At 47.6% G+C, this 22624-nt stretch overlaps 1 protein-coding gene across 1 annotated transcript; it reads left to right on the forward strand.

The window, feature by feature from the left end:
• Positions 1 to 5712: 5712 nt before the first annotated feature.
• Positions 5713 to 19998, forward strand: PGRMC1 (progesterone receptor membrane component 1). The gene is made up of 3 exons (XM_075941127.1): positions 5713 to 6051; positions 8760 to 8915; positions 18192 to 19998. Exons 1-3 carry the CDS (start codon positions 5754 to 5756, stop codon positions 18302 to 18304), a joined length of 567 nt encoding a protein of 188 aa, XP_075797242.1. The 5' UTR covers positions 5713 to 5753; the 3' UTR covers positions 18305 to 19998.
• The last annotated feature ends 2626 nt before the right edge of the window (positions 19999 to 22624 follow it).

The following is a 22624-nucleotide window of genomic DNA, read 5'->3' on the forward strand; positions in this document are numbered from 1 at the left end:
AGCAGCTACTCACCGAGCAACAGCACAGGTGAGTAGCTGCGAGGAATGGTGGGAATTTTTTTTTAAAGTAGCAGTATAAGGATTGGGGATAGCAAGTGATGGGGAGGAGGAGAAGAGAGAGGGCGGGGCTTCAAGGAAGGGGCGGGGCGGTAGATCCTGGCTTGGTCTGTCATTTAAAAAGTGATCTTGGGTGTAAAAAGGTTGGAGACCACTGCTCTAGTGTGTACTTCTCTCCTTCCCTTCATTCTCTGGTGACACAGGCAGTTTGTGTGTACACTCCAGTGCTTCCTCCTTAAGATCACTGTCATAAGTAGAAATAGATGAAATATTGCAGAAGGAAAGAGCACATGACTTAAGGAATCAGAGCAGGTAATACCAGAAGCGTTTCTGTGTTAGCCTCACTGGGCCTCATCTTGAAGTCCTTACTTACAGTCCAACTCCTACAGAAGTTAAAACTGAATAAGGAATTCAAAGATTGGACCCTCCGGTTATGAGCTGATGTTGCTGAAGATCTTGTAAAATGCACTCTCAGAACTATCACTCAGTGGCGCTGGCACTATTTTTAGGGGAGGGGTGCTGAGTTGCACCCCCCCACACACACACCTGTTTGCACCCCTCACCGCTTCAGGCTGGAGTCACACCTAGGGTTGCCACCACACCTGGCCTGCATCCCCTTTGCTACAAATAGTGTCTGCTCCGGGAGAATTGGCAATCTAGCCATGGCTAGAGATGGCTAAGGAGTCCCAGGAACAGGACCCCGAATTACAGCAGAGCAGGGGCGGCCCTAGACTAGCTGCCAGCAACTGGCGCCCTAGGCGAGCCATGCAATCGGCACCCCCCCAAACTCCTCAACGATATTGCGCCACCATTTGGCGCCCCATTGCGCCCCATTTAACTTGGCGCCCTAGACGACCGCCAAGTTCGCCTCTATGGACCGGCCGCCCCTGCAGCAGAGCCTGCAGCATCAGTGGCCTCCATCCTGGGGATGGCAGGCTGCGGAGCACATGGGAATGGTGGACCCTCAGATGGTGCTGAAGCCAGTGAAACCCTGGAGGCCGGAACCCGGGGCTGATGGATTGGCAGCAGGGCCAGTGTCTGGGCACAGGGAAGCTGGGTAGAAAACCTCTGGGTACTGCAGCACCCCTACTTCCCGTGCCTGTGCTATCAGGTGTGCATCGTTCCTTCATATAACAAAAGGGTGAACACACGGGACCAACACCACATTAAAGCAGGCATGCAGGTGTCTTTGGGCTCTTTAGTAAATACTAAACAGATCGTTCCTTTTCCAAAATGCACATGCTTGCGTTTAAACCAGCGGAAAGGAACTGATTAAATGCTAGGAAATCTTTAGAAAGAATGTCTGAGTCTTACCAGTAGACTAGCTCAGGAGCACATGATGGGTTGTAATAAAACAATCCATGCTCCAGTTATGGATATTCTATATGTTAGGTCACAGTTCAGTGTCCGGGGTGCGATACATTTGGGCTCTGTCTAGACTGGCCTGTTTTTCCGGAAAAACTTGCCAGGTGTCTACACTGGTTGCTTGAATTTCCGCAAAAGCACTGACTTCCTACTGTAAGAAATCAGTGCTTCTTGCAGAAATACTATGCTGCTCCCGTTCAGGCAAAAGTCCCTTTTGTGCAAAGCTTTTGCGCAAAAGGGCCAGTGTAGACAGCTCAGATTTGTTTTCCGCAAAAAAGCCCCGATCACGAAAATGGCAATCGGGGCTTTTTTGCGGAAAAGCGCATCTAGATTGGCACGGACGCTTTTCTGAAAAAAGTGCTTTTGCTGAAAAGCGTCTGTGCCAATCTAGACGCTCTGTTCCGAAAATGCTTTTAACGGAAAACTTTTCCGTTAAAAGCATTTCCGGAAAATCATGCCAATCTAGCCTAGCTGTTGTGCCTTTCCACTTCACCAGATCAATCTGAGACAAATGAGCAGATATTTTGTTAGGCAATGACAGCATACTAGCTGCTCAAGCATATTACTGTGCTCTCTGATGAAACTCTCATTGTGAGCATCTATGAAATCTAATTGATTCATTATGGTTAAAGACCAAAGTGATGTTCTTGAAATACAGCATAAGCTATGCAGCAACTATTAGTGTGTTCACAACACCATCTAGTGTTAATTTGTGGCACTGTCGCTAGAAAATGCCTTTAGGGCAGGCCCAGTCTTGGCCCTCACCTGCTTCTCTTTTCCCATCTAACAACATGAATTTGACTGTAAAGTGATTCCTTTCTAAGGGATGATACGATGTGAATAGTATTGCAGTGGGGCAGTTACAACATGTCATCTTAAAAGTATACAGGGGATGTTAAAAGGCAGTTAATTAAGTAATTGTGGAACCACTGAGATTTTCATTGGTTACACTCGGCAGCCTCTGTAGTAAAGCACCAGCCTCTGACTACTGCTTTGGCTTTGGTTTTTTTACAGAGCAACAGAAGACTAACGCACTAGTAACTACAAGTTCCTGGAGACCCCTATGCTGTAAGTGTATGGCAAAGTCCAACTTGTTTGGAACTACTCTCAGATATGAAAGTGAAAGCTCCTTTGATTGGAGAAGGTTTAATTAATTTGAGAGAGACCTCTTTTTTTAATGAGGATGCTAAAATATGGGAGAGACGTTTGGAATGTGTTGAGTGAATTGTCCTTTGCAAGGGGCAGAAATATTGAGGGAGGGACAGGGAAAAGAGGGGGGTGGATTAAATAAATTAGCAATTAAAGATTGGTTAATCTTTAAACAAAATTGTAAACCTTGATTCCGCAAACACGTTATGTGTGCGCTTGACTACTGAGGAGCCCAATGACAATCTTAAGTCTGGCATTCCCTGATTGCTTGGTTTGTCACATTCATATATTGTTTTTGTGTGTAATGATTGTGTTGATTGCAGCCGAACTGGAGCCCCAGGCATGGCCCTGTACCCTGATGTGATCGGTACTGTACCAACACCAGAGAAAAGGACAGTCCCCATCCCCAAAAAACTTTACAAAGTCCAGAACAAGATGAGAGCAAACAGGTGATTTATTACAAGGGGGAGGAGTGACCAGATAGCAAGTGTGGAAGAATCAGGGTGGGGAATAGGTGCCTATTGGAGTGTTGTGAGCAAGATCGGGGAAGTCGTTCTTCCGCTCTACTCTGCACTGATTAGGCCTCAGTCGGAGTCTTGTGTCCAGTTCTGGGCACCGCAGTTCAAGAAAGATGTGGAGAAATTGGAGAAGGTCCAGGGAAGACCAAAAGATTATTCAAGTTCTAGAAAACCTGACTTAGGAGGGAAGACTGAAAGAGTCGGGCTTGTTTAGTTTAGAAAAGAGAAGACCGAGAGGGGACATGATAGTGCAATGTTTCCCAATTGTATTTCGCTTTGGAACCCTTTTAAACTTGAAAGAATTTTGTGGAACCCCTAATAACAGTAGTCTAATATATGGAGCTGAAAAAGTAGACCACAAATCAGTAAGGATAATAATAAACAAATGCTAAATAAGGTCATGAGATCAACATTTAGTTTAACTGCACATATTTAAAAACAAAACTCACATAATATTATTTTAAAAATCATAGAATGTTATTGTAATGGAATTTTTTTGTGGAACCCCGGGGATCGCGGAACACCATTTGGGAAACACTGTCATAGCGGTTTTCAAGTATCTAAAAGGGTGTTACAAGGAGGAGGGAGAAAAACTTTTCTCCTTGGCAATGGGTTTAAATTGCAACATGGGAGGTTGAGGTTGGACAGCAGGAAAAGCTTTCTGACTATCAGGTTGGTTAAACACTGGAATAAGTTGACCTAGGGAGGTTGTGGACTCTCCATTACTGGAGATATTTAAGAGCAGGCTGGATAGACATCTATCAGGGATGATCTAGATCAGTGATTCTCAACCTTTTCTTATAAAGTACCCCTTTTAAAAATATATATATAAGTACCTCCAGTACCTGCAGTTTTCAGACATACCATTTTTTTTCCTACGGTTGCAACACATTTGTTTAAACAACTTCATGGTACCTGGGTGGTCGATGAAATCTTTGGGTGTAAAAAGTACAAAAATAATAAAGTGCCGTAAAACTTAAAACATTCAGTTTTCTCAAAATTTCAGTTGTGTTGACGTACCCCCTAAACTTCTCTCCAGTACCCCTAAGGGTACTGCTGAAACAAAATACAGGACTATGCAGCACTTTAAAGACTAACAAGATGGTTTATTAGGTGATGAGCTTTCATGGGCCAGACCCACTTCTTCAGATCAAATAGTGGAAGAAAATTGGCACGACCATAAATACCAAAGGGATACAATCAAAAAAAGTGAACACTTATCAAATAGACAAATCAGATTTTAGAACAGAGCGGGAGTGGGGGGGGAGGTTAGTGTCTATGAGATAATGATATTAGAGGTGATAATTGGGGAAGCTATCTTTGTAATGGGTGAGATAATTAGCATCTTTGTTAAGGCCCATTCGTAAAGTTTCAAATTTAAGTTCATTCCTTTTATGTCTATTTTATATATGTCCAGTTTATATATAAATATATATATAAATGTCTATTTTATATGTAGTCGACTATATGTTGATATCCCTAGTTTAAAGTATCTACCCAACCCAGGTGTTACCCATAAAAGCTCATCATACTCTATGTATTTTTGTTTCTCGAAGGTGCCACAGGACTATTCGTCGTTGTTAAACTTACGGACTAACACAGCGACCCCGCTGAGCCACCAGAAGAGGAATACTTGTCGTGTCCTTTTCACACAGTTGTATTTGTTCTGGATCTCTTCACTCCCACGCCACCTTTCTTTTTAGCACAAGGCTTCATTTCTACCGACCACCACGAGGAGGGGGTGTCTGGGAGGTCACTCATCAATTGACAGCACAACGTCAGGCAACTGAAGTATTAAATATTCCCATATTCAAACTGGAAAGCTGAGACGCAGAGCAAAGCTCGTCCAAGGACCTGTGTCCGTGACGCAGCGGAAGACAGAACGCGGGGGTTCGCTATTTCCCCTCCTGTGCTTAGACTAAGCCTCCCGGTCTCAAAAACATTTTAATTACGAAAGGCCCCGTACAGAGGCCAAACACAGTAATAAACGTGGTTGTGTTATGCAGAACGAGGCCTCCCTTTTTGTTTGTATCCCTTGGGTACAGATGGTCGTGCCAATTTTCTTCCACAATTGGATCGTAAGAAGTGGGTCTGGCCCACGAAAGCTCATCACCCAGTACAAAAAACAGGACCATGTAGCACGTTAAAGACTAACAAGATGGTAGTTGGGATTGGTCCTGCCTAGAGCAGGGGGCTGGACTTGATGACCTTCTGAGGTCTCTTCCAGCTCTATGGTTCTATGATTCTATGTTTATAGACCCTGGTGTTAGTCTTTCGAGTGCTGCATCGTCCTGCCTTTTTTCCCCAGCAAAACCAGACTAACAGGGCTGCATGGCTGTTCCTAAGGGTACTGGTACCAGTGGTTGAGAAACAGGGATGTGGGTGAGGGTTGGGCCTGCCCCGAGGGCACGGGGATGGCCTCTTGGGGTCCCTTGCCGGATGCAAGAGGCAGCCCCGACGCTGAGGATTGTGCCTCCCAGCGCAGGAGTTCGGGTCCCCCCGCAGCAGAGCGGGGAAGGACGGGAGAGCCCCCCGGGTGTCCCGGGGAAGAGGCGCCCGTAGGGGACGCTGCGCGGCGCTGCAGCCCGGCCCCCGAGCGCCAGCCGGGTCCCTCCCCTCGGCGGCTGGGCGGCTCCTCCGTCGGGCGCAGAGGCAGCCGAGCCCATGGCGGAGGAGGAGGCGAGCCCGGAGCGCGGCGGGCTGCTGCTGGAGATCCTGGGCTCGCCGCTCAACCTGAGCCTGCTGGGCCTCTGCCTCTTCCTGCTCTACCAGATCCTGCGGGGCGAGCGGGACCCGGGCCCGGCCCGCGACTCCGAGCCGCCGCCGCCGCCCAAGCTCCGGCGCCGCGACTTCACCCTGGCGCAGCTGCGGCCCTACGACGGGCAGCGGGAGCCGCGCATCCTCATGGCCATCAACGGCAAAGTGTTCGACGTGAGCCGCGCCCGCAAGTTCTACGGGCCCGGTGCGTGCGGGGTGCAGTGCGGGGAGGGGGTGCTGGGGGGTGTGTGGGGAGGGGGTGCGGTGTGGGGAGGGGGTGTGGGGAGGGGGGTGCAGTGCGGGGAGGGGGTGCTGGGGGGTGTGTGGGGAGGGGGTGCGGTGTGGGGAGGGGGTGCTGGGGAGGGTGGGGAGGGGGTGCAGTGCGGGGAGGGGGTGCTGGGGAGGGTGGGGAGAGAGGTGCAGGAAGGACGGGGGGAGGTGGTGCTGGGGGGGTGTGGGGAGGGGGTGCAATGGGGACTGGGGTGTGGTGTGGGGAGAGAGGTCCAGGGAGGACGGGGGGGGGGGGAGGTGGTGCTGGGGTGTGGTGTGGGGAGAGGGGTGCAGTAGGGACAGGGGGGAAGTGGTGCTGGGGGGGCATGGGGAGGGGGTGCAGTGGGGATTGGGGGGAGGTGGTGCTGGGGTGTAGTGTGGGGAGAGAGGTCCAGGGAGGACGGGGGGGGGGGAGGTGGTGCTGGGGTGTGGTGTGGGGAGAGGGGTGCAGTAGGGACAGGGGGGAAGTGGTGCTGGGGGGGCATGGGGAGGGGGTGCAGTGGGGACTGGGGGGAGGTGGTGCTGGGGGGGTATGAGGAGGGGATGCAGTGGGGACTGGGGGGAGGTGGTGCTGGGGGGGTATGGGGAGGGGGTGCAGTGGGGACTGGGGGGGTGTTGCTGGGGTATAGTGTGGGGAGAGGGGTGCAGTGGAGATGGGGGAGGTGGTGCTAGGGTGTGGGGAGAGAGGGGTGCAGTGGAGATGGGGGAAGTGGTGCTGGGGTGTGGTGTGGGGAGGAGGTGCCGTGGGGACGGGGGGGGGGGGGAGAAAGGTGCATTGAGGGTGAGCTGGGGGAGCAGTAAAGACCAGGGGAGTTGGTGGGGTGTGGTGTGGGGGGGAGGATTAGGGGAGGTTCTGAGGTGCAGTGGTGGAGACATGGAGAATCAGTGGAGGTTCGGGGAGGCTCTGGGGAGCATTGTGAGGAAAGGGGGTGCAGTGGGGATGAGAGGGAGGTGCTGGGATGTAGTGTGGGGGAAGGGCGCATTGAGGACTGCTGGGATACAGTAGGGACCGGGGGAGTTTTTGGAGTCTATTGTGAGGTTAGAGGAGTAAGGGGAGGTTCTGGGATGCAGCAGAGGAGACGTGGAGGATCCGTGGGGGTGAGGGGAAGCTGAGAGGCTGTGTGGGGGAAAGGCCTTGGATCTAGTTACGGCCTTGGGTTGTGTTCCCATTCCCTAGCAGAGACAGTGTGTTCCCATTTCCCTAGCAGAGCTCCCCAACCCCTCCTGCCTCCAGCTGCTACTTGTTTGTTGTTTCCTTGTGTAACCGGCCAATCCTGTTTGTGGAGAGGATTATACTGGGGGCACTGTATGGGGGGGGGACCATCTGTGCTCTGCAGTTCAGTAGCCCGATCTGGCCCAGGCTCTCTCCTAAGGCCTGACTGCAGAGTGGCAATGATTTGGCTTGTGTTCAGTCTCTACGGGTGTAATTAGGTTGGTTTCACAATTCTCAGTACCTCCTTCCAGAGCGCAGGCAATACCTAGATAACAAAGCAGAGTGACACAAGGGCCAAAATAAAAGGCAGAAGCGGGGGAGGGTACCCCATCCCAGGGCTATGCAATAAATCCTGTCTGTCTACTATCTGTTTCATATGTGTGTGTGGTGCAAGGAACACAATTTCAGCGTGGGGTTTGAAGTTCTAGAACAGGCAGATGACAGACATGACTGATTTGGATGTGCGGTTCTCTCTCTGCTTAGAGCTTTAAAAAAAACCAAACCTACTCATGAGTTCCAGCTCTGCACATGAAAGGCTGTGAACCAGGTCTAATTTATGAATGTCGTCAAATTGGGTCTCTCTAAAAAGGAAAGTGATTCCGTTTGTTGAAACACGTTCTTCCAGTGCGGGCTGGTGTGTTGTCTCTAGAGTAACCAGACTTTGGTGTCTTCGGAGGCCTTAAATGTGTCATTGGAACACATTGCTATCCCGATATTCTGTTACTTCTGTACAGATAAAATATTCTGCTTACTATTGCAAAGGAGTTAATGATTGATTAAGTTTACCAAGTGTCCCTCTAGATAAGATACCTCTGACCCACTGTGAATTGCACACATTGGTCCCTTCTCCATGAAATGTGCCTTAAGGGCATTTGGTGTTCATTTATTCTTCACTAGCCACGTGCGTCCAGCCTGATCAGTATGATTTGGAGTGGTGTCTGCTCAAGAGCCTTCTCCATATGTCAAGCCAGCTAATCCGCCTTTCAGATCCTTCTTCTTTCATGGGTCAGCTCAAGGCTGGAAGGATTTGTGAACAAGCCTAGTGTCTCCTAAGACTTCTGAACCATTCCTCTCCTCTTCCCACAGAACTGACTCCTGTTTGCTGTCTTCACAGGTGCCCCCATATGTCTCAGGAAAGCCATTTGCTTCTTGTGCATAACTCCCTTTCACAATGCCCTTTGCTCACCAGCACGCTCAGTATCTTTAGTGATTCTGTTTCTTTTTTTGTTTTGTGTACGTACTAGAAAATACCTGCCTCAATATTACAAAAAAGGACACATTTTACAATATAAATCTTGGTATTTCATGAATTTTGAGGATTTCTACGTAAGGTTCAAGTCTGGGGATCTGCAAGTCAATTGCTTTTTGGTATGTTGACCTCAAAGAAACATTAACTTCATTATTATCCTAACATCTTTTTTATTTTAAAGAGGGCCCGTATGGAATTTTTGCTGGAAGGGATGCATCCAGAGGTCTTGCCACGTTCTGTCTGGATAAGGAAGCTTTGAAGGATGAATATGATGACCTGTCTGACCTCAATGCTACGCAGCAAGAGACCCTGAGAGACTGGGAATCGCAGTTCACTTGTAAGCAATTTAAAATCCACTAGCAGTACAGTAGCTAACTTCTGTGTATAATGCTGGAAGACTTTCAATAGATAGAGCGGCAAGCCTTGTGTGGATACAAAATTGGTATCCATATCTGCACCTGCAAAAATGATACACAGAGATCTGCATCCATGGATATCTGCGGATTTGCAGGGCTCTATCAATAGGGACACATCAATTTAAACATCAAATGTCTAAGACAAGGTGGATGAGGTTAATTTCATTTATTCACCAACTTCTGATGGGAAAAGAGAGACACTTACAAAGCTTTCTGTGGTTGGACCTGAAGGAAGAGTTCTGTGTAAGTCCGAAAGCTTGACTCTCACCAACAGAAGTTGATCCAATAGAAGAGATTACCTCATCGATCTTGCCTCTGTAGTATCCCAGAATCAACTCTGCAAACAAGCTTGTCTCTAAAAAATTGTATCTTTTATTGTTGTAACACTTAAGTTTACTAAAATTGAGAGATTAGAGAAAAAATGTAAGTTTCACCTGTTTGGGTGGTATCTTTTTGTTTGGCTATGTTTTTTTTATAGAGCAACAGAAGTCTAAACCATTCTTTCAAATAGTAAAATTTGACTGTAAAACTACAAAAAAATAGCAGGAGATGAAACTGCTCTTAACTTTTTAATTAACTTGATTGCATGTGGAGAGTTTTCCTGTAAAGCAGCTAAGTTTAGTTACTGCCATACAGTGCCATTCGTATTTTTTACATTCTGTATGATTAAGGGAGCTTAATTCGGGAAAACTGGATGTTTTCCACTTGGTATTACTTGTGTTGTCCTATTGTTTGAGCATCTACAAAACAAGCTTTGGAGAAGTAACATTCTCAGAAGCCTCTAAGTGACTTTCAGAAGCCTGCATTACATTTTCAAAAATCACTTGAGTGCTTTTGAATACTGAGTGAAATTAATACATTCTGTATGTGCCAGAGTAGTGACAGAAATGTAGCCGTGTTAGTCTGGTGTAGCTAAAACAAAATACAGGTGCTACATAGCCCTGTATTTTGTATGTGTCAGATTAATTGTGCAGCATTCAGGAATGGCAGCCCCAGAATTCGAAAAGATGGGCTGCCTTATGCTTGCATGTAGTGACTTTGCCAACAAAATAAGCTGAAAGCAGTTATCCCTTTTCTTGTCTACCCTGGCTTGGATATAAATATACAATGATCTAGAAAATCTGGGCAATGAAGTCATTGTTCTTTCTCAGGGGTGGGCAATAATTTTGGATGGGGGGCCACTCCAAGAATTTAGTAAGTGGTCAAGGGCTATACTCTTCCATGCTATTAATGGAGGAGGTGTGGGGTCTGGAATGGAAATCGGGTGTAGAAAGGAGCTTGGGGTATGGGATTGGGGTGCAGAAGAGGGTGTGGGATCTGGGAGGAAGTTTGGAGGAAGGAAGAGGTTGTGATCTGGTGCAGGGTCTGGAAGGGGGTATGGGTGCAGGAGAGGATTCTGACCTGGAAGAGGGGTGTAGGAAAAGGAGGTGCAGGGTCTGGGAAGGGGCCTGGGTGCAAGAGAAGAGGTGCACAGAGTTTCGGGGGAGGGAGAGGCTGGGGTGCCAGAGACAGGCCCTGGCCAGGAGGCATTTGCGTGGGCAGCTCCTGGCCAGCAGCCCAGCAAGTTACTTAGCCAAGGTCTCTGCCTTCCATGCCACCGCATATGCTGCAGGGCCACGTGTGCTGCTCTGAACTGAATGCTGCGAGCCTGGGGGCTTACTTCACATGCTGCCTGTCCTACAAACAGGCAGCTCCTATTGGTTGGAAGCTGGCCAATGGGAGCTGCAAGATTTTCCTGGGCATGGGGACAGTGTAAGAACCCTGTCCCTTTCCCCCCTCCCTGGGCTTGCAGCGCTAATTTCAGAGTATAACACGTGGCGCTGCAGCCGGTGCTTCTGGGAGCTGCGCAGGGGGTAGGGAAGGCAGGACGCCTGACTGAGGTTCCCACAGGCTGGATCTGGTGGTTTGGTGGGCTGGACTTTTGCCCAGTTCTGCTCTTTCTCCGATTCGTTTTGCAGCTCTCGGTGTTAAAGGCTCCCGGTGTAAATATGGCAACTATAGCTGCTCTGTGGCCCAGATATTTATGACTCTTTTTAAAATTGATACTTTGTTGTTTAGATTAGGGATGTTAAATTTCGATTAACTAATTGAATAGGCGATGGAATTTCCATCGACTATTCGATTAGTCGATAAGGATGAGCACATGCATTGCAAAGTTGGAACGCCTGGAGCGCTTCCTCTTTGAAATGTACAAGAGCCCTAGCAGGGACTCTTGTACATTTCAAAGTTGGAAGGCAGCTGCTGTGCCCCGCTCCCTCCCATGGAGCTGGAGTAGAGAGGAACAGGCTGTTAAACCAGCCCCCTCCAGCACCCCTTCCTCTCCCCCTGCTCTGCTGCGTCTTTGTGATAAAGGCAGCAAGGGGGGAGCCACTAGTTGACTAGTGTGTCAATTATCGGATACGTTTTTGCTTATCGGATAACCGATTAATCGTTTACATCCCTAGTTTGGAAACTGTTCTACTACCTTATACTCAGGAGTTTGATTTATTGTATGATGATCCTCTACATCAGGCGAAGGGAATCTTTTTTTTTTTTTTCTGTCAGGGGCCTTTGACCCACAGAAAAATCAATTGGGAGGCCCCACACGTGAAAAAAAGACCTCACTCAACTCCCCCCTTAGCACAGGGCCCAGGGCTGCAACCCCTTTCTTAATCCAGCCCTGCCAGTCGTGGGGACGAGCTTGGGGCTCTAGCATTCACACGCAGGGGTGCTGAGGCTCGGGGCTTCCAGCCTGTGCCACAGACTTGCCGTAGTCTGGATCAAATTAAGCCGGGGACTAGGTTACCCCCTCCCCTAGTCTACAGTAATACCTGCCTGATGAAGTGTATTAACTACACACAACATGTCGTGGAATTCTGCGTACACTTGGCTAGGTAGGACCATGACAGTTTACTAGAAGTGTGGCTGCATGATGGCCAGCGTTAAAACAAGATCCGACTGAATTTTAGAACTAGAACTGATTCAGCATTCCCGCCATTCCCCTGGTGTAACATATTTGCAAATACATGAGGCACAGAACACTTGATATTGTGTGACTGTAGGTATCTTAAGACTCACCTGGGACTGGTCCATCCTTTCCCAGGTGACCTGGCTTCCGACATGCTCACTGCTAGAATGGTCTTTGCACCAGAAAATGATACAAATTCCATTAGGGAGTCAGTTTGGGGTCAGACAGAGACGAGGCATTTTCACTGTGATCAACCTGTTGAAATCAGTAACTTGCATATGTTCCTGTGGGGTGTGTCCTGTTTCTGTCAGGAGCTTTCTAAAGAGTCCTTATGAAAATAATCTGTTCCGTGTGCTTCAGTACAAGGTCCGGTGTGCTTTAGAAGCAGCCTTGTGGGCTACAAACTCTGTGTGGCACGACAGGAGGGTCATGAAGTCCTTTTAAAAGGGACAGTTGAAAAGGAAATAATCCTTTTTCGGGGAAGAACCTTTTGTTGGAAAAATGCAGGAGCAGATTTAGACAAGGATCTCTTTCCATGCTATCATTTCCTCCAGTCCTAAAATAGTGATTTGTGGGCAGTTACAAAAATGTAACTTTTGTGCAGTGGGAATGAAAAGGGTCCCGCATGAAGAGCCAGGCTTTCCCCAGATAATGCTGTTGGGGTTTTTGCTCCTCATTTGCTATGTTGGAAAACCTCCTAATATGGAGGCAGCTGCTAGTTTGACTCTCATCCTGTCTTGAACAAAGCTGCTGATCACGCCACATTAGGAGGTGGTTTTATAAGTGTGTCCGAGACCCCAGAATTACACAGCGAGATGTGTAACCAAAACCCAGCATTTAAATCAGACTTTCCAGGAGTGAAGGGCTCCTACTTTGCAGTTAATCGAGTTCCCAAATGTCTAGCAAATTATGCAAATATTTACCTTTAATTTCATAGTTTAAACTATAATATAGCGTGTTTAAACCTGACTTGCTAAAAGGCTTTGCAGAAGATGGTCTGCAGGGCTGTGCGTCACCACGTTCTTCCTTATGCACGTCTATCATCTTAAAATGCTTCACAAGGAAATAGCTAATGGGAATAAGGCTTGTCTGGGCACACAGTGGGAGAATTCATATGGTGCTGTGTCCAAGGCATGAGGGAATAATATTTTCCTGTAACGCAGAGCCTATGACCAGCCTGAATCTCTGAAAATATACATACTTGCTTGTAACCTAAGAACACTTCCGGGGTACCAGCTTCCAGAACTTTAGAGCTGGCACAAGCCCATGTAATGTCAGGGGAGAGGAGAGGTGTTGTGTTTCTCCACTCACTCCATTCACTTCGTTGTGATAGTTTGAACATGAGCTCTTGAAGACTGGTCTGCATACAAGTTTAGGTCCAATTTAGCTGCGTTAGGTCTGCTATACAACCAATACGTCTACACCACCAAGTCCTTTCCAGCTTCAAGGGCAGGTAAATTCTATTTCTATACTTTTCCTTGATGAGAGGAATAACACTACATTCAGCCTTGCATAGTCGACTTTGGGGTTGTGCAGACACAGTGCTGTGAAAATCAATGTTCTTAGACCCCAGAGGGTCCCACAGTGCCCCAATGTGACCACTCTGGCCAGCACGTTCAACTCTGCTGCTCTGCCGGCTACGCAAGAGAAGCCCTGGGAAAATTTGAATTTAGTTTTTTGTTTGGCCAGCATCACAAGCACAGCAGCACACCTGACCTGGAATGCCCAGCATCGCAACGCACAGTCAACCTGTGGAACTCCTTGCCGGAGGATGTTGCGAAGGCCAGGACTTCAAAAAAGAATTCGATAAATTCATGGAGGATAGCTCCATCCACAGCTATTAACCAGCATTTGGCCCCATCTGCACGGGGCCAAGTATCGGAAAAACCTCCCACAAAAAGAATCGGAAAAGGATATGCAAATGAGAGAGCAATTTGCATATCTTCTTCCAGTGGGGGAAAAAATGGCAGTGTAGCTGTAGCCTCAGTCACATGTTTTTGAAGCAGAAGCAAACGAGCAAAACCCCATCCTGTTGCTTACCATGCCTGCTGCCAAAAGAGCCCAGCAGGGCTTATCTTGTACCTCTCTAGTAAGCACTTAAAAACGTAACTTTAGCCTCATACAGAACACATGGTTTACGTCCACAGAGCTTCGTGAGTCGCTTCTGCGTTCTCCAGGGCATCTTCTCTAAAATCTGCCCTCTAGTTTGTTCCTCAACGCAGCTGCGGCCATTCCCTCCCCTCCCCCTCCCCCTCGGTCCTCCAGCAGGTGAGCTATAATAGATCAGAAGGCGGAAAAGTCCTCGGGTGACATGTTTAATGAGCAAATGCAATGCACCCAAACTGAGTGTCTGGAGGAGAACGATTTAGCAGATGGAGCAGGGGGAGAGTATGCAGGTAATATGGATGCAAGACTCGAGATCTTGAGGGTCGTAGGGGAGCAGACGGAGCTGTAGAGGTGCAGGGAAAGCATCTGGAGCACAGAGTCCCCCTGCACCCTGTACTAAACCACCTGCCTTCCTCGCCAAGTGCCATAGCCGCCTCCTCTCCCAGGAGTCCTTGAATGGGAGAGGGAGTCCAGGGCAGCCTTGCACTCCACTCCCAAGGATGTCTCTTGGAACAGAAGGTTATCTTTCCCACAGCTGTGATTGCTACACAGCGGGATTGTGATATCCTCTCCAGCTCACGCCCTGGCCTCCTTTCTGTCTCTGTTCCCTGTTTCCCTTAAGTGAAAAAAACAACGTGATTTCTGAACAGGATCTTTATTGCTTGTGTCAATGTGGGGGAAGGGTGTACAGGCCAGTAGGCGTGATGTAAGGCGGCAGCTCATTAAGGACAACATATGCGGCTGGTCACTCATGAAACTGACTTTCAAAGCCTCTCTGATTTTCAGTGCCCCTCGATGGGCTCTGCTTAGTGCCCTGGCGTCTGGCTGCTCCTAACTAGCAGCTGGGTGATCCGCCACAACTCCCCACCCTGCAAGAAATTTCCCCCCCCCCCCCTTACTTTCGCAGATTTTATAGAGCACACAGCCACGACAATGGGAATGTTGCTTTTGCTGAGGTCTACCATGGACAGTAAACTGCAAAAGCACCACCATTTGGTACTTGCTCAGCCTGTAGCTGACTTGATCCTTGCTACTGTCCAGGCTGCTTGTGTGCGGCTTCGTGAGCCGCAGGCACAAGGGTCAGGCGGGGCCTCCACGAATAATTATTAGCTTTTCAGTGTCTCCACTGGTTACTTTCTGAGCTGGGGGGAAAGTTTCATCTTGCAGCTTTCTGAAGAGGCCAGAGTCCCTAAAGATGTGTGCATCATGCACCTTGCCTAACCATCCCGTGCTGATGTTGGTGACGCAGCCCTTGTGATACACCAGAGCCTGCAACACCGTTGAGAAGCACCCCTGGCCGTTAGCGTGCTGGTCTGGTGCCAAGAAAGGGATGTGCATTCCTCTATCGCCCCACCACGGTCGGGGAATCCCATCGGGGCAAAGCCATCCAGTACGTCCTGCACGTTTCCCAGTCACTGCCTTTCCTAGCAGAAGGGTATTGATTGCCCTGGTGTGACGGCACGTCGGGTTTTTTTCCGTCTCTTGCACCCCCGTAATGACACGAACAGACTCCCCCAGCCAGTAGAACAGAGGGAGTTTATTGCTTCTCCAGGATACAGCCCAGCACAGATGTAATCTGGTTCCAGGGCAGGCCTAGGATGCCTTAGCCCCCCTTGAGATGGGGGCGATGGGGCCCCTAAATTCCAGCCTCTTTCCCTAGGCTGTCTCCTCCATGCTCCCAGACAGAGACTAACTCAGTTCCAGCCCTGTCCCCCAGCCAGGGGCAGCATTCCACCTTCCTTTGTTTCTCTCCCTGGGGGGTAGCTGGTAAGACAGGTTGAGAGACCCTCTTTGCATAATGACTCATCCCCTGCCCGGATGGGCCGTGCTGCAGCCAGCAGCCAGTGGAGGTCACTCCCAACCCACTGCCCAGCATAGCAACCAGCAAGGTACCCCCCACTACGTCACTCCTGGCTCCTTGGCTCACAGCAGCTCCCACTGGAGAGTGACCCTGCTCTGAGTTGATTCCCAGCTAACTGGTAGCAGGCGGGCATTGCAAGGTTCCCTCGGAGCTGCGTGGCAGCACAGCCCCACAGCTCCGTAATGAGCCCCGCCTAGGCGCTCAGGGCTGCCGTTCATGGAGCTGCCTGGCTGGAGAGGAAGGCACATCTCCCTCCGTTGCAATAGCAGCTCTTTGCTGAGGACAGAGCAGCAAGCCTTTTCCAGCCCCTAGGGACACGGCCCCTCCCTACTGTCTGAGAGAGACTCTCTGCTGTCCCTGAGAGAGAAAGCCCCCCCCCCTCCCAGCCAGGCAGCTCCGTGCCTGGCAGCCCATTAAGCAGCTGCCGGGCCATGCAACTTAAAGAGAACCTTAGCTATTGCCACTTGCGTCTCAGTTGTCGGAGCGGGTCTCCCGGCATCGCTTTCCCCCACCCTGCAGTGCAACAGTTCGCAAAGTTGCAATGCAAGTGGCCTTATGCCCCATGAAAGTTTTGCAGCCGTTGGTTGTCGTCCCGTAATTGCATCGCCCTGCCGTCCTAGCCGTCTGTGCTTGTCTGCCGGGACCAGAATTGGTGTTTCACTGTGTCAGCAGGACCGACTGCTGCCAGCCTATGCCAATTGCTCTGCCCCATAGTTTCATGCCTGCCTGTGTTCTTGGCCTCCTCACGTTTTTCCTCACTCTGCCGTAGGGATGTTAAATGTCGGTTAATTGAATAGTCGATTAACCTCGTGGATTCTTATCTCGTGGAGTCGACTATTCGATAGTTCCCGGGGGTGGGGCTGGTAGCTCGTGCGTTCCAGCCCCACTCCCAGGGAGGCCCTGGCCACCCCACACTTCTGTGTCTCTATCAGAGGCAGCAGCGTGGGGTGCCAGGCGGGAGCCTGTCTGGAAGTGGGAGGGGTCTGAGCTCCTCGACCTGGTGTGAACCGGAACTGAGCCGGGCTTCCTGCCCGCCTGGCTCCTAATACACTTTAAATGCAGAGCCGCAGCGGGGGTAGGTCCCAGACCCAGTGTAAGCCGGGACTGAGCGGGGCAGGGGGGGAACGCGTGTAGTCTGTAGCATTAACCTATACGCTTTTGCTTATCGGTTAATCAGGGGTACTATTGCATCCTTACTTTGGCAGCACCTGGTTAGACTTTGGGACAAACCACAGCATAATACACAATGTGTTTGCAATGCTTGTCACAGCAGCTTGAATCCGAGCAGGGTCCATGCTTGCCCTGCTATGGCATCCGCATGGATAACCAGGGGAAGAAAAGAGTGTGGAAAACAATTGTTTGGCATTGCTTTCGAGTGGGGGGAGGGGCGGGAGGGAGGCCATACGTGCATTATAGGATGCTGACGACGTGTATCTGGAACCACGGACTGCAATGTTTTGTCCCATCAGGCACTGGGAGCCAGAATGCAAAGGGGCAGCCGGAATTGTGGGATAACTACCCACAGTGCATCTCGGTCAGAGTCAAAGCTAGCCACGCTTCCTCTATGCGTCATGTGCCCAGTGAGGGAGGACATGCACCTTCAGCTTTGTCAATTTGGATGCTGAAAAATGGACCTTAACTTCGACCTAATCTTGTAATAGCGACGAGGAGCCCTGTGGCACCTTATAGACTAACTGAAGTGCAGGAGCAGAAGCTTTCGTGGGCAAAGACCCACTTCGTCAGATGCATGTTTAGATAGTTTGGCAAGGTTGCTTTTGTCAGTGTGCTCGTGCATCTGACGAAGTGGGTCTTTGCCCACGAAAGCTGATGCTCCTACACTTCAGTTAGTCTATAAGGTGCCACAGGACTCCTCGCCGCTTTTGCAGATTCAGACTAACACGGCTACCCCTCTGATACTAATCTTGTAATGTAGACTAAGGGTGTGAGAGTGTAACCGTTTACACGGTTAACCAGTGAGTCTGTGCTTCTTGTTTAACATGCATGGTTTCATACACACACCCCATAGCGAAGGCAGCAGCATGGGGGAGGAGAGGGAGGGGTAGGGTGGCAAGTGTGTACCAGCTCTTGCAGAGCTGTATCAGAGGCGGGGATGGGGGAGGAGCAGGCAGGAGCCAATACCTGTACATTAATTCACTCCTGATTTTGGTAACAGGAGAAATTGTATTGCTTGTGTTTATTTTCCCCATTTCTCACATAAATATCACCTGTTGCATGAGGCAAAAGAATGATCCGTATTCTGTGGTTTTTTTTCTCATTTTACAGTTAAATATCACCATGTTGGCAAACTGCTGAAGGAAGGAGAGGAACCCACTGTATACTCAGATGAAGAAGAAGAAGAAGAAAAAGAGGATGCTAAAGATAAAAAGAGAGACTAGCGAATGTGCAGTGGGGAACAATAATTTTGTATCGTAAGGGGCCATTTGTAACATTCCAGTGCTGTTTTACAAGTTGCAGCTTCAACAATAGTTAGAAATGGTACAGACTTACTGTGAACTGGATTGTTTTTAAACCCGTTTTTATTCTAAATTTACTGGTAACAGAAATAAGATTCAATTTCTCCCATAAAAACTGCATGACCTGAACATTCTGCAAGGCAAAAAGCACCATGACAGTGCAAACATGAACTGCAACTTTGAACTAAGAAGGTTTTTTTTTTCTTCCATCACAGTGTAGCTTGAAATCCAAAAAAGCTTTTATTTAATGGACAAGGACCAAATCCTGCAAACACTTAAGCATAAGAAGAACTTTAACATGGGATAGTTATCCTACACTGAACGCATTAGAAATCCTTGCAGGATCTGGGTCTTAGATTGGAATTTCTCAGAGGCAGGGACCATATCCATAAAGCATCAAGCATATCTATGGTGCTATATAAATCAGTTAATAGCACATAAAATTGCCGTTTTAAAAAGATTTACCACAAGCTTTAGGTGAATATCTGAATGATTGCTTTTTTAAAGCTTTTTTTGTTCAGAGAAGCTATATAATTTTTAGGTACTCATGTCATTATTGCAGGGCTAATTCCTAGCTTGGGTAGATGTATGTGTGCTAGCATGCTAAAAATATCAGTATGATCACTTTGGCTCAGGCTACCCATCTGACTACAACCCTATATGAGATCCTAAGTGTGTATTTGTGCAGCTAGCCTCAGTTGTCTTGGCAGCCATGTTATTTTAGCATGCTAGCCTGATCAAAGCTACGATGTGTTTGTCTGTTTGGCAGAGAATTACACTACCCAGTGGCTGCAAAGACATACCCTGTGTGTATTCACAGCCACATAACTGAATTAATGATTTTTTTTATTGTTTACCTGTAAAGCATATCTGAAATGTTACAAAAGTTGTGTTGATGTGGGCATGACTTGGCTATGACTGCTTACCGTTTGTTTTTCCTCTTAGCAAAACTGTATTATAAGGATTTATCACACAATTTTAATCCAGATGAAATTAAACAGGAGAAAGGATTGCTATTGATTCGTAGACCTAGTCTTAACTAGTCACATATACTCTTCTTGGTACAATTTTATTGGCAAACCTCCTAGTGTAAACACAACTTATACCAGCAAAGAAGTGCAATAGCTGGCATGGTTCATACCAGTTCCTTGAACAAAATAGGTTTTATAGCAGCACAAGTCCTTACTGCAGGTGCAAATCTACACTAGTGCTTTGGCAGGTATAGAAATGTCACTTGAAAAAAACATGGCATCCCTGGCATTACTATACCAGCAAGTTTCTTGGGGAGAGCTGGCCCTAGAATTATTTTTCGTGTGTTGCTTTGTCTCATAACTCACATCTAGGCTTTTTTTTTTTTTTTTTAAATTAAGCAGGTTCTTACTAAGGCTACGTCTAGACTGCAGAGTTAAATCGGAAAAAAATACACAATTTGTGGCACACAAATTGTGTATCTTTTTCCGATTTACTTGCAAAAGAGGCTTTTCTGAAATTTGGCGCATCTACATGGTGCCAAATTTTGGAATAAAGGGCTCTTTCGACACATCCCTTATACCGTGTAGAACAAGGTTTATAGGGATGGTGAAAGAGCACATCTGCTTTTTTGCAATTTTTTTTTTTAGAAAAGCAATGTAGTCTAGACATAGCGGCTGCGTCTACACTGGCCCCTTTTCCAAAAGGGGCATGCTAATTTTCAACTTCGTAATAGGGAAATCCGCGGGGGATTTAAATATCCCCCGCGGGATTTAAATAAAGATGTCTGCCGCTTTTTTCCGGCTTGTAGAAAAGCCGGAAAAGAGCATCTAGACTGGCCCGAACCTCCGGAATAAAGCCCTTTTCCGGAGGATCTCTTATTCCTACTTTGAAGTAATCTTTGAAGTAGGAATAAGAGATCCTCCGGAATAGGGCTTTATTCCAGAGGATCGGGCCAGTCTAGACGCTCTTTTCCGGCTTTTCTACAAGCCGGAAAAAAGCGGCGGACATCTTTATTTAAATCCCACGGGGGATATTTAAATCCCCCGCGGATTTCCCTATTACGAAGTTGAAAATTAGCATGCCCCTTTCGGAAAAGGGGCCAGTGTAGACGCAGCCAGCCTGTGTAACCAAGTTCCATACCGAAAGGGGGAATAGAGAATGTCTTTGCCTAGTGAGGCAGGTTACCATGCTGCGCGGACACTGAAGAAATATTTCAGAGTGTAAGTAAAAATGTATAGGAGTACTGGTCCCTCATGGAACGCATTCCTTGTTGAAACATTTTTGCTTGAATGTTGTGCATGCTCTATAGTTTTCCATTGTTCCCTCTGTCACCTCCTTCTGTAGGATTCAGTTAAGCAAGTCTGTGCAGGTCTCTTGATTTTTAGCTTGTTTCCTTTCTTAGTCAAACAGACCCTGAGTTAATTGGCCTTCAGGACACATGTCAGGTTATCTATTCACTAAGGCTCTGCCCAAGAGAGACACATTCCTCCCCCACCTCAGGGGGGGTCTTTTTTTTAGCTGACTTTTGTAACTCTGTGTGTGTGTTTAAAGCAAGTCATGTTTTAACTCTTCATTAGTACCATGGCAGAGAGAGTGGGAAAGTGGGTTGTATACCTACCCCAATAAACTTTTAAGATAACACTGCAAATCTACAATAGACACCTTCCTTGCACTGAAAAATGAATAGTGGTTTAGTGGCTTAAAGCACAGGCCTAGAGTCAGACTTGCTCTCTGTAGACTTAGCCAAGTCACTTTAACATCATATGCATCCGTTTCTCTATTGGTAAATTGAGGATACATACTTCGCAAGGGATTAAGCCTTGGTTGATTCACGTAAAGTGTTTAGAGATCCTCCAGTGGAAAGTGCAATAGAAAGGTAAAGTATTTTGTAGCTTCCTAGCAGTTTTCTTTGTGGTGCCCATGGACTTTTTTGTATCTTGAGCTGCTACTGTGTACTTTTGAACAAAAACAGTCGTTGTGGGAGCATCTTTCAGAATCTTTCTTGTTGATGATCCTTTTTGCTAGAACAGCCCATTATAAACTTTGGTATTGGAGCAGACCGGGCGTAGCTGTTTATATCAAATGAAAAGGGAAACCGTTCCTAAAACAGGCAAAATTGTTCTTAAATAGAAAGTGATCCATGAGTCACTGCAGCTTTTGTAAACACAAACTGAGGCAATGTGTAAAAGTACCTGATATTGACTGGTCTCAGTCCATACATTAAGCACCATATTTTGACATTTATCTTTGTAACACTAGGCCTTAAAACAAAGAGTGTAGTTGTTTGCACAGGTGGCTTGCTAACATATCATTGTATGGACCACCTACGTGGGGCTAGGCTAATGTAAAACTACTATGAGCTTTGTGTTGTTTTTAAAATCATTTATATTAATTGCAGACTACTTATAATGGTTTTACCTCAAATCAGAAAAGTGCTTTTACTTGTTACGAGCAGACAATAAAATTCTTACATAGTGTTGGTATTTCATTGTTTTCTCTAGAGGAACCAACGGCAACTTGCTAGTCAGGTGTTCATAGATATTGTTTCCAGTTTGTCATGTGAACAAAGACAATGCTTAATGTCGAATCTACTCTGTATTAAACCTTAGCCAGTCTGATCGGAGTAGTAACTGAACACTTGATTGATGAATGTGCAGTGGATAAGATTATAGTCCAGCGTTGCTATCAAATTTCCTTTGCTGTTGCAAATGTTTGACACACAGACTCAAGTAAGCACTAACTGTGTAGCACGAAAAATAGAAGTTAAGTTGGAAAACCTTCAGATGATCTTAATGAGATCAATAGTCGGTGCTTCTAAGTGATCTAAAGCTGCTTCCTGTGCCACTGCTAAGATATTAATAAAGCGAGAGCACACCTACACTGCAGTGTGAAATCAACCGAGAGTAGTAATAAATGTGATGGCTGATGTCCACACCACCCTACTGCTGTTGGTGGTACATGTGCTTTTAACGGGTAACTGGTTACCTGATAAGCATTACCTTTACTGGGTGATGCTTACTGGGCAAGGGGTGAACTGGTGGCCGAGCAGGCGGGAGGCACGCCAGCCCGGCAATTTGCCAGTTGAACGGAATGTAAAGACCAGTTAACTTTTTAATCGTGATTTTGCATCCCTACTGCTCCCTAGGAACACTTTCACTGACTGAAGAGGGCCAGCACTCTCTACTCCATGCAGATCCCTGCCAGGGCTTCTCACCTGCAGGGGGGGGAGATCAACACCTGGAGCCTAGCTGGCTGCCATGCTCCTGAGTC

Source organism: Pelodiscus sinensis, chromosome 13 (assembly GCF_049634645.1).
Source record: "Pelodiscus sinensis isolate JC-2024 chromosome 13, ASM4963464v1, whole genome shotgun sequence".
Classification (NCBI taxonomy): domain Eukaryota; kingdom Metazoa; phylum Chordata; order Testudines; family Trionychidae; genus Pelodiscus; species Pelodiscus sinensis.

Bases quoted from the DNA above. Each gene is read 5' to 3' on its own strand.
- PGRMC1 (XM_075941127.1), top strand. From the start codon at position 5,754: ATGGCGGAGGAGGAGGCGAGCCCGGAGCGCGGCGGGCTGCTGCTGGAG. The intron at 6,052-8,759 runs GTGCGTGCGGGG...TTTATTTTAAAG, and splicing joins CCGCAAGTTCTACGGGCCCG to AGGGCCCGTATGGAATTTTT. The intron at 8,916-18,191 runs GTAAGCAATTTA...CTCATTTTACAG, and splicing joins CTGGGAATCGCAGTTCACTT to TTAAATATCACCATGTTGGC.